The following is an 11,950-nucleotide window of genomic DNA, read 5'->3' as shown; positions in this document are numbered from 1 at the left end:
TCAGCCTTCATGGCTGCTTCCCATTTTGGCCAATCATTTCTTTGTCGACATTCTTCGACTGATCTTGGCTCAAGATCCTTACTTTCATGCATGATATTCAATGCCACATTATATGCAAATATTTCATTGACAATTGTCTTATTTCGGTCCCATTTCTCTCCTGTAAAGACATAATTTATCGAGATCTCGTCATTTTCACAATTTTCAGGTACCTGAACGTCTTCTGGCGTTAAAACTATATCAGAATTTTGGACAACTGCAGGTGTCTTTACTGTGTCTTTTTCAACAGGAATCGTATTTACCTCTTTTCTCTTTCGAGGATTTTTATCTTTGGAATCGACAGGCCTGCCACGCTTCTGGCGTGTATTTGTTTCAGTGGCTATTTGTCCTACTGGGACATCAATTCGAATTTGGGCATTTTCCGCCCTGCCACGCTTCTGGCGTGAATTTGCTTCAGTGGCTACTTGTCCTACTGGGACATCAATTCGAATTGGGGCATTTTTCACTGGTATATAAGATTTGGTTATCCTCTTTGTATCGGAAAATACATCAGGCAATTCATTTGCTATTCTTTGCAAATGTATAATCTTTTGAACTTCTAGTTCGCATTGCCCTGATCGAGGATCTAAATGCATCAACAATGATGCATTCCAATTAAGTTCCTTTTCAGGAAGCTTATTCTCTCCCCATAATGTTGAAAATTTTGATTCATCAAAATGACAATCCGCAAATCGGGCTTTAAATATATCTCCCGTTTGTATCTCAAGATACCTCACTATAGAGGGAGAATCATATCCAACATATATCCCCAATTTTCTTTGGGGTCCCATTTTGGTGCGATTAGGTGGTGCAATGGGAACATATATCGCACACCCAAATATTCTTAAATGGGAGACATTTGGCTGCTGGCCAAAAGCTAATTGCATATGAGAGAATTGATGGTAACTCGTTGGCCTCAAACGAATAAGTGCTGCGGCATGTAAAATAGCATGCCTCCAAACCGAGGTTGGGAGATTTGTTCTCATAAGCAAGGGTCTAGCAATCAATTGGAGACATTTAATAAGTGATTCTGCTAACCCATTTTGTGTGTGAACATAAGCTACTGGATGTTCAACACTTATTCCGTTAGCCATACAATAAGCATCAAAAGCTTGGGAAGTAAATTCACCAGCATTATCAAGACGAATTGCTTTGATTGGATTTTCTGAAAATTGTGCTTTTAATCGAATAATTTGAGCCAGTAATCTTGCAAACGCCAGGTTGCGAGAAGATAATAAGCACACATATGACCATCTCGAAGATGCGTCTATCAGGACCATAAAATACCTAAAAGATTCACATGGTGGATGAATAGGTCCACATATATCACCTTGAATCCTTTATAGGAATTCAGGGGACTCAAATCCAATCTTTATTGGTAATGGCCTTAAAATTAACTTCCCTTGAGAACATAAAGCACAACAAAATTCACTAGATTTAAGAATCTTCTGATTCTTTAGTGAATGTCCATGAGAGTTTTCAATAATTCTCTTCATCATGGTTGTTCTCGGATGACCCAATCTATCATGCCAAGTTATGAATTCATTTGGGCTAGTAAACTTCTGGTTTACAATGGCATGTGATTCAATTGCACTAATCTTGGTATAATACAATCCAGATGAAAGTGGGGTAACTTTTCTAATATAACATTTTTATTTAAATCATGAGTTGTGATACATAAATACTCATGATTTCCCTCGTTCATTGTTTCAATATGATATCCATTTCGGCGAATATTTTTGAAACTCAACAAGTTCCTCAGAAACTTGGTAGATAATAGTGCATTATTTATTACAAATTTTGTTTCTCTAGGAAACAAAATTATAGCTCTTCCGGAGCCTTCTATCACAATGCCCGAGCCAATAATAGTATTAACATACTCTTCTTCTGGCATAAAATGGGTAAAATATATATCACTTTTAAGAATAGTGTGCGAACTTGCACTATCCGCAAGGCAAATATCTTCAGGATATGTCCTTGTCATTTTTCTTCAAAGACAAATAATAATAATAATAAAATGAGTAGAAGTACATACACAGTAAAATTATTAACATGAATACTTAACAAACACACATATTAAACTATTCTATCATTGATCAAATAGCCAATATTTCCTTCAAGATTCTCAAAGAAATTAGATACATCATAATGAGTGGTGGAATTTTTATCATTTGAAACAAAATTTGTTTCCTTTCCTTTGTCACCCCTTTTCAAGGATGCTTGATAAAAATCAACTAGGTGCCTTGGGGTACGACAGGTACGTGACCAATGGCCCTTTCCACCACAACGGAAGCATTTATCCTCAATTGATTTACTTTGCCCATTGTTTCTTTCTTTATCCCACTTCTGGTGAGATCATTTTTTATGAACATAATTTCTTTTCCTTTCATAATTTTTCTTGTTATCAAAATCTTGCCATTTACCTCTTCTGTGATTATAATTTGCCGCATTTGCTTCAGAAAATAGGGCGGCGCCAGCTGGACGCGCTTCATGATTCTTTAAAAGCAATTTATTGTTGCGTTCAGCAACAAGAAGGAAAGAAATTAACTCAGAATATTTTTAAATTCTTTTTCTCGATTGCTACTAAAGGAGCACATTCGAGGCATGGAAGGTCGAGAAAGTTTTCTCTAACATATCGGGCGTGAGGAAGTATCACCGTCTTTTCATGATTATACCTTTTTTCAAGGTATTTCCACAGATCTGCAGGATCTTTTAATGTGGGATATTCATTTTTCAATCATACTTCAAGATGATGACGAAGGAAAATCATGGATTTGGCTTTATTCTTCTGGGATGTATTATTTTCAGCCTTAATGGTATCTTCAAGATCCATTGAATCAAGATGGATTTTAGTATATAATATCCATGATAAATAATTATTTCTAGATATATCAAAAGCATTATATTCAAGATGAAAGACTTTCGACATAATAAAAATTTGTTACCTGAAGTCTTCCTAAAATTTTGTTAGAGTTTCGTATTGATAACGTGTTATAAAATAACTAAATAAGGAAGATAAAATAAAGAAGTATAAATAAAAGACTCTAGTATTAATATTCACTAATAACGATAATTTATATATTAATATTGTATTTGTAGTATATGAAAAGAGAAAGAGAAAGAAAGTTTTATATTGTACGTAGAGAGAGAAGAAATGCTTTATTGATGTGTAAATTTCTTTTGCCTCGTTCATACTTTTATAAGCAAACAAATTCTACTTTTCAAACTTCATTAATTGTACTTTGTCACGAGAATTGTTCCTTTCATCAAAGGAAAACTAAACCTTATATGGTCATCCATTTCATTCTTATCATAACAAAAAAAAAAAAATTATTTTTAAAATTTCCGAAACGCCCTAAATTTGATCGACTTTTGGAATTGTAAATTCTAAAAGAAACATGAAATTTCCACACCGCCAAAGGGCAGGGCATGTTTGCTTTCCCTCTCCCTTCGTCTTTCAAAAAAGCCTCCTTCTTCCCCCCCACCCACTCGCTGACTCACTTGCTCAATCTCTCCCAACGGAGTTTCCGAGTTCAGACTCAGCATTATCATGGACTCCATAAATCTGAGCTACGAGCAGAAGCTTAAAGTTGTGGCACGAATCGTAGACGAATACGACGCACGCGTTTGCGACTGGCCGCCCAGTGAGGTAGAGCTTGGGCTTACGGCGACCCTCAAACCCCACCAGGTTGAAGGGGTTTCATGGCTTATATGGAGGTATAAACTCGGGGTCAACGTCGTTCTCGGTGAGATTATTGTATTGCATCCTTCACTAACAGTTTTTTTTGTGTTTAATTTGGTTCCTCTGGAAAGTTCTTATAATTCGAAAGACAAATTGATTTATTGATGGGGCTTTATTGTTCCATGCCCTTCTACTCTGTTAGATATGTTAAACCAAGCTTTATCACGTGACACAAGAACGCATAAGCTTTCTTTATCTTATCAATTTGCCAAGGCACATGGAGCTCACTTTCACGAAGGATAAAAACCGTTATTTGTGACTTCAATTTGATGATATTTATATAAGTAGTCAACTATGAGCTTTGAGATTTTGACCAAAATAAAGCAATGTTTAGACAGTGTTATGTTACTTACATTGTGAATAAAAATAAATGTGTTTTTTGAGTTGGAAAGAAAGTCTCTTGACTCTCTTCCTCAATTCCTCTCCTCATATATGTTATGTGAAGTTACGAGAGAGTTATTTGTGTGAGGGAGTTATCCTAGGCCATTAGCTTGTGGGTTTGGGTTTATATATTCCACTCATATCCCCTTAGATTGTTCCAAACATAGCCTGAAGCCCTGAGGTATCAAGTATCAATTTAATGGTAGTGTGTGAAATGTGGACTAATTATGGCGTGGGCATTTTCAAAGGCCAAAGTCCATATTAGCTTACTGGTTCAACTTTTGTTCAATTCCTTTTATAGTTTTAAGTGATACCCATATGGATGGAATAAACAATATAGTTAGCATGACCAGATTTTTATGTAAAATCAGCCTGAATATATTGATGTTTAAATTTGAATGAATACACGGGCTATTTTACATTTCTTTGTAGCCAAGAAGAGTGAATATTGGGTCGCTGGGTGTTGACAGATTCATTTTTATTATGTTTTGGGTATTTTTTACACTATAATGTGGGTGAGTTTCAATAATATTTATTTATAAATGAATACTGTTAATTATGTTTGTGATCAGAATGTTTCTGTTATTTGCAGGGGATGAGGTACTTTGTCTTCTATTTTGTACCAGAGCCTATGTATTCTGAAAGGCAAAATTCTACTGTTAGTGGTATTTTAGCCATTTGAGTTGATCCTTTACTATGATTAACCGGCAAATTATTCTGTGCATTGTGACAAAAGTTAGGAAGTCTCAACCTCTCAGGCTAAGCTAGGCTTAGAGAAACTACCTTCTGCTAGCTTGATCAACTGTAACTAAGGAGTGAAAAGCCTAGACTACCCCTAGGTAGCTTGTTAGGGATAAGACAGAGTCGAGGCGGAAGCGAGCCAAATAATTTATGTGGAGACTGATGGGATTAATATGCGAACAAAATAGGTCAAGGAAGAGAGAGAGAGTAATACTAATGTTTTAACGTGGAAAAATTCCCAAAGTGAACGGGGCAAAAAATCACAGGCCAACACTCCGAAAAATATCTATTATATTTGAAAGTAGTTACAATATAGTGTATCACAGTAAGACACTCTTATACGATAATTTGTAGTACCTAGTGAGTACTAAAGAGTATAATCAAATTCTAGTGTATAACCCTCACTACACTAAGAATTTTGTCACACTCTCTATAATATTATACTCACTATATTACAAGAGACCTCACTCAAGTTATATATGAAGCTTTGCTTCGTTAAACTTCTTTCCTCAATATTTTGTGTGTTTGTTGTGGTACAATAAGCCTTGCTCCAAGGCTCTATTTATACTAATAGGAGGCTGAGATTGTGCATCAATATATATATTATAATATTGACATAATTGATGCATGATTTCACTTGCTCCATACCTTCATCATTCCTTCAACGAAGTGGAGTGGTTGAAAGGAGACATAATTAAAAAATGCAAGCCATCACTTCACATAGCTTACTTATTGAGAACCTCAAAAATCAAAATTATAATATACATATACACATAATCTCTCTCTCTCTCTCTCTCTCTCTCTCTCAGTTTTCTATTATATTGTCATGTTTTTTATTGATTAATTGAAGGTAAATTTAGTCAAGGCATGTAAAAGATCTCAGCCTTTGGTTTTCTGCTTATGGTCCATAAGAGTTTCTTTATCTGATATATGAAGCTATTGAGATGCTTTGTTGCATAGTTTCTCCCTTAGGTTGGCTGTATATTTTTGTCCCTTTGGTAGAATGTGATTGGAAGTTTAAGGTTCTTTTTAATGAGGATTTCTCATCGTGTTAAGTAATCTTTTCTTCTCTTCAGATAAAGTTACCTTTCAATAAAAAAGAGCTCTTCTTGTGTTTTGGTTGCTTTTGAGCTGCTTGGTTAGTCACTATTCATTCTCTATCCTTTGTTCATATACAAAAAGCAACATTAAACTTAAATTGATTAACTTATAAACAGTGCATTTCTCTTTAAATATTGTTTAGTCTTGAACTTGGCTTATTCAACAGATGCAAAACTGTGAATGAGGTCCATATGCTTCTCCTTTGAATGCAAATGACATTCTAGGTTTATTTATTTTGTTGTATTTCTGTTTAAATTATGAGCAGATGGGACTAGGCAAGACTTTACAAGCTATCGGTTTTCTATGCTATCTAAAAGTGTACCGATTATCACCTGGGCCATTTTGTGAGTGAAGTATATCTTTCTTGATTTGAAATATGATTCTTTTATTTAATATCTATTCACATAGTGCTTAACTTTTTTCCTTGGTTTTGTATTATCATTTACAGTGGTTATATGTCCTCTAAGTGTGACAGATGGTTGGGTGTCAGAGATAGTGAAATTTGCCCCAAAACTAGATGTCTTTAAATATGTTGGTGATAAAGAATACAGGCGCGATCTGCGTATGAAAATATACGAACATGTAAAAGGGCAGCGATCAACAGATGTAAGTGCATTTAACTTCCATGAGCTCATTGAATCTCAGTGACTTTACTTTTAAACTGCAGTCTCTGTTATCATAAGCATGCCTATTGATATTTGATTTAGAAGAAATTTTTTGGCAGGTATTGTTGCCATTTGATGTGCTGTTAACAACTTATGAAATTGCAATGATGGATCAGGACTTCCTTTCTCAAATACCATGGCATTATGCAATTATTGATGAGGCTCAAAGACTTAAAAACCCATCAAGTGTATGTCAAAGATTATGTTACATGCCTGTATAGTATTCAGTTACTTAACAGTATGCTTATCTTTGTTAGACTTGCCTAAATTACTACTCAATTGAATCAATTCTAAGTTGTGGTATATATATTCATATTTCTTTGGTGAAGATCTTATTTGGACGTGACCAGGCACTCTTTACCTGTATGATATAAATAATTGAAAATGAGACAAAAGGCAAATCTGGAAAATCATCTCTGTTGGTGCTGAATGAGTTCATAAATATTTTCTATATTACTTGAAAATATTATCTATATCTATATCTATATTATGTTGTATAATTTATAAAATAAGAATTTAAGAATGTTTAATGATGAAAACTGAAGTTATTTCAATCATATACCTTTTGAGAGGGTTTGTTCTGGTTGTTGAAACTTAAATCTCAGATCTTTGCAGGTTTTATTTAATGTTCTCAAAGATCACTATATCATGCCAAGACGGTTGTTAATGACTGGCACACCTATTCAGAATAACCTCTCTGAGTTATGGTCCCTGATGCATTTCTGTATGCCTGTTGTCTTTGGTACGCTGGATCAGTTCCTTTCCACTTTCAAGGATATCGGTGAGCTTACATCAGGTCAGTATCATGGTTTTTGTTAGTTTATCATCATTTGCTCTTCTTGAGGTTAATTTTGGCGGTTGGTTTTCTTATAATTTTTTTTTAGTTGTTTTCTTATGGAGGATATCTTATTCTGCTGTCTTTGTATTTCTCTTCATTCATACATCTTTGAATTGTAGAGTTTTGATTCTTGTTAGAAGTGATTGTCTTTGTATTTCCCTTTGTTGTGTAGTAATGTAAATTATTCAAAGACTGCAAAATTATCAAATTTCCTTATTTAGTTTTTGTTTATTTAAGAAATTATAAAAAGATAGTGGCCATAAGTGGAAAGCTTATTATCATGCAGAATTGATTTGTTAAAAGGTAACAAATTAAATTATTTCATTTATCTGTTTCTATTTTTGCAGAAGTTCATAATCCAAGGGCAAAAGAGCAACTTAAAATTCTGAAAGGATTATTGGGAGCCTTTATGCTTCGACGTACCAAATCAAAGCTTGTTGAGAGTGGAAATCTAGTGTTACCACTCCTCACTGAGACAACCATGTAGGTCATAATGCTTTTATTTATTTAATTACTTTTATTAAGATCTTCATATGAACATTTATAATGTCATTTATGCTTAAATATTCTATGAATTCTGTTTAGACAATGATTTAATGTGAAAAGCTTGAGGTTACTGAACTCTTCAGCTCATATATTTATATACACTAATTAATCATTACAATACCTACTAAAGATAAAACACAATTATTCATAATTGATTCTAATCTAACATAAACTAACCTAGTTGACACCTAACAACTAATTGACTGATTATTTGAATATAATATTAACATCCCTCCTCAAGTTGGAGCATATATATTATATGCACCAAGCTTGTTACAAAGTAATTACTACAAGGACCTTTGAGAGATTTTGCGAGAATATCAGCCTATTGTTCACTTGAATTAACAAATTCCGTGACAATTTCTTTAGATATAACCTTTTGCCTTATGAAATGACAATCCACCTCTATGTGTTTAGTTCTTTCATGAAATACTGAATTGGAGGCAATGTAGAGTGCTGCTTGATTATCACAATATAACTTCATTTGGTTAACTGTCCTGAACTTCAACTCTAAAAGGAATTGCTTGACCCATATTAACACACAAGCCACTAATGCCATGGTGCGATACTCAGCTTTTGCACTTGATTGGGCAACAACACTTTGTTTCTGACTTTTCCAGGATATAAGGTTTCCACCAAGAAAGACAATATCCAGAAGTAATTCGTCTATCAATAGGAGAACCTGCCCAATTGGCATCACAATAGCCAATGACTTGGGTATTTCCTTTATCTTTGTATAGTAATCCTTGGCCTGGGGCTTTCTTGATATATTTTACAATTAGTAATCTTCGGGACCCAACCAACTCCCATGTACCACTATACTCTAGAGCATTCATTTCATCAATCATAGCTCGTCTCCACCTTGGATGAGAGAGTGCCTCATTGACACACTTAGGAGTAGGTATATAAGCTAATGTGGAAACAAAAACATAGTATGGTGGGGATGATCGATGAAAGCTCAAGAAATTATAAATTGGAGAGGATTTCTAGTGGTACGATTACCTTTCCAAAGAGCAATCGGAAGCACATCAATAGATACAGTTTGATCCGTAGTAGGGGGAACCAAAGGAGTAGAACATGTGCCACCATCCTCTACCATCTCAGACTGTGAATGATTTGGCCGTGGGCAATGGTGATAGACAATTAATGGTTGTTTTCGTGGACTGGAAGTAATGGTTTGAGGGATGATGACACTATTAGCCTTAGTGGAGGAATTGTTTGTGGTGGTGGTTGGATTTTCTGGTAAGGGGAATAAGGGTGGACCAAAATAAGAATTGGAAGAACTTCTGAGACATTAGAGTCAACATGTGAGGTAAAGTATGGTGTGTCTTCCAAAAAAGTCACATCAGCAGAAACATAGGGACGATGAGTAATAGGGGAGTAACATCTATACCCTTTATGGAGCCTAGAGTACCCAAGAAAAATACATTTAATAGACTGAGCAGATAACTTATCTTGACAAGGAGAGAGATCATGAACAAAACAAGTACACCCAAACACTCAAGGAGGAACATGGTACAATTTATCCTTATGGAACAAAATGGAACGAGGAACTTGGTTGTTCAAAACAGAGGATGGCATATGGTTAATTAAATAACAAGCTGTTAAGACTGCATCTCCCCAAAAGCATATAGGGACATTAAAATGTAACAATAAAGTACGGGTTGTTTCAATGAGATGTCTGTTTTTTCTTTTGGCAACTCCATTTTGTTGTGGTGTATGGGGACATGTAAAATGGTGCAAAATACCATGAGATGTCATAAGAGAAGAAAAAGATTTGGAAAAATATTCTCTAGCATTGTCGTTACGGAGAACCTTAATAGTTTTATCAAACTATGTTTGAATTTTGACAACAAAGGAAGTAAAGATGGAAAATAGTTCGGAACGATCTTTCATTAAGTATAACAAGTACAACGAGAAAAATTATCAATGTAAATAACAAAATACTTAAAGCTTGAAGAAGACACACGACTAGGACCCCATATAACAGAATGAATAAGAGAAAAAGGAGATGACTCGTATTGATCCTTATTGTGATTAACAAAGGAAGACCTAATATGCTTTCCAAGTTGGTAGGATTCACAATTCAAAGACTAACATAGCATAAGTTGGAACCATAGTTTTAAGTTTTGACAGACTTGGACGACCTAACCGATTATAGAGGGGATTAGGTGATACAATAGCCATACAGACCATGGGATGAGTTGACCTAAGATGGTAGAGACCTTGTGACTCATCCTGCACCAATTGTCTTCCTCGTATGACGGTCCTGTATAACAAAGGAATTAGCATCAACGATTAAGAGATCGGGTAAGCTTGCTGGGTGAAATTAAATTGAATGAGCAGTTTTTGACAAATAAAACTGAGGTTAAAGACACATATTGAGTAGGTGAGACACAACCAACTCATGTGGCAACAACTTTGGAGCCATCTGTTAAAGTAATAAACTTAGGAAAGGCAGATGAAGAAAGAGAGGCAAAAAGGGATTTGTTACCAGTAATGTGATCTGAGGCATCCGAATCAATAACCCAAGAACTTGAAGTATTACCAGATTGAGAGATGGATGATGTGGAATGATTCGAGTGAGTAACAGTGGTACCAGGAGATGGATTCTGTTTTGCTGCCTGTAGCTGATGATATTCATTAAATTCTGTTGGAGAAATGGTAATTGGTTGATTGCTAGAACGTGCAGCAATTGTTTTCCCCTCAAATTTGTCGAACCCGGTCTGAACAACATTGACAGTTTTCTCGGGAAATCCATGAAGAGAATAGCATGTAACTTTAGTATGCCCAAGTCGCTTTGCAGTAGGAGCATTGGGTACGACTAGGACGTTGGCCTGCTTGACTTCCACGTCCTCCTTGAGCTCCACGAGTTCCTCGATCACCAGGAAAACATGATGAAATCACCATGGCAGCGGCTTCAATTGAATTTGAGGATGAATTAAAGATTTTTGGTAGAGGAACTAGAGTAGGCGAGTAGTAAGTCTTCCATTGTAGGGACATTCTTGCTAGTAAGGATTTGATCACGAATATGTTCAAAGTTTGGGTGGATTGCACCATCACCATACACAAATTTTCCAGCTTTGATCACGAATATGTTCAGAGTTTCTATGGTGCCGGCTTGTAAAAACAATTTTAACTCCTCCATTGTAGCTTGGGCCTGAGTAACAAAGCTGGTCATATCATGATCAATCTGCTCAAGGGAAGCCAATTTCTGAGCGGAATCATATAGACGCTGAATATTGTTCGCAAATAAGCTGCTAGTCTTTTTCCAAAAGGAAGAACAGGTCTTAAAAGACCTTAAATTAACCAAGATTGCAGGATCAACTGACTGCCATAATAATGCACACAATTGATAGTCAAACCTTTCCCATTGAGTTCTATTTTCCTTTGGAATTTCATGGGCAGATTTAGTGAGGTGGTCTGAGGGACCTTGACCTAAGAACCATAATTCAACAGATGCTGACCACCCAAAGAAGTTTTTACCATTCAATTTTTTAGATTCTATTGTGGGAGTACCAGAAAAGGCACAAGTAATTGGTACAGTATTGGATAGTTTTGGATGAATATTTGGGGTTGTTATACCTTCTGCTGTAGTATTTGCACTAGCAGCGGACATTCTGAATTAAAAAAAAAAAAACCTGAATTTTAAGGTTCATCAGTTGTACAAAAAAGGACTATTTTTTGTAATAGAAGAGGCTAAGGGACGGTTCACAAGGAAGAAAATCAGAGGAATAAAACCAAAATTTAAGAAGAGAGATGAAAACTTAACAGGGGATGAACAGGGGGAAGAATTATGTGAAATTGGGCTGAGAAGGGTTGAACAGGGGCAGTGAAATGGATGGTTTAAAAAGATAATGATGTTTGGTAAAAAAAAAAAAAAAAAAAAAGATGGAG

General features: G+C 35.3%; 1 protein-coding gene across 7 annotated transcripts in view; it reads left to right on the top strand.

Moving 5' to 3' along the window:
- LOC107605289 (probable helicase CHR10) overlaps positions 3,421-11,950 on the top strand; it is a 23,878-nt gene continuing 15,348 nt past the window's right edge. Inside the window, exons 1-8 of one of the 7 annotated variants that reach the window (XM_021105017.1) lie at positions 3,673-3,785; positions 4,755-4,762; positions 5,980-6,041; positions 6,270-6,348; positions 6,453-6,610; positions 6,729-6,857; positions 7,285-7,465; positions 7,855-7,990. In XM_021105017.1, the coding sequence (XP_020960676.1) occupies positions 6,270-6,348; positions 6,453-6,610; positions 6,729-6,857; positions 7,285-7,465; positions 7,855-7,990 (683 nt within the window). In that variant the 5' untranslated portion in view covers positions 3,673-3,785; positions 4,755-4,762; positions 5,980-6,041. Of the gene's footprint in view, positions 3,786-4,754; positions 4,821-5,979; positions 6,042-6,269; positions 6,349-6,452; positions 6,611-6,711; positions 6,858-7,284; positions 7,466-7,854; positions 7,991-11,950 lie in introns of those variants that run through there. The other 6 variants (XM_016307125.2, XM_016307123.2, XM_021105016.1 and 3 more) reach the window with 6 other exon arrangements.

This window comes from Arachis ipaensis, chromosome B06 (assembly GCF_000816755.2).
Source record: "Arachis ipaensis cultivar K30076 chromosome B06, Araip1.1, whole genome shotgun sequence".
Taxonomy (NCBI): Eukaryota; Viridiplantae; Streptophyta; class Magnoliopsida; order Fabales; family Fabaceae; genus Arachis; species Arachis ipaensis.
This window is presented reverse-complemented; position numbering and strand designations above follow the sequence as displayed.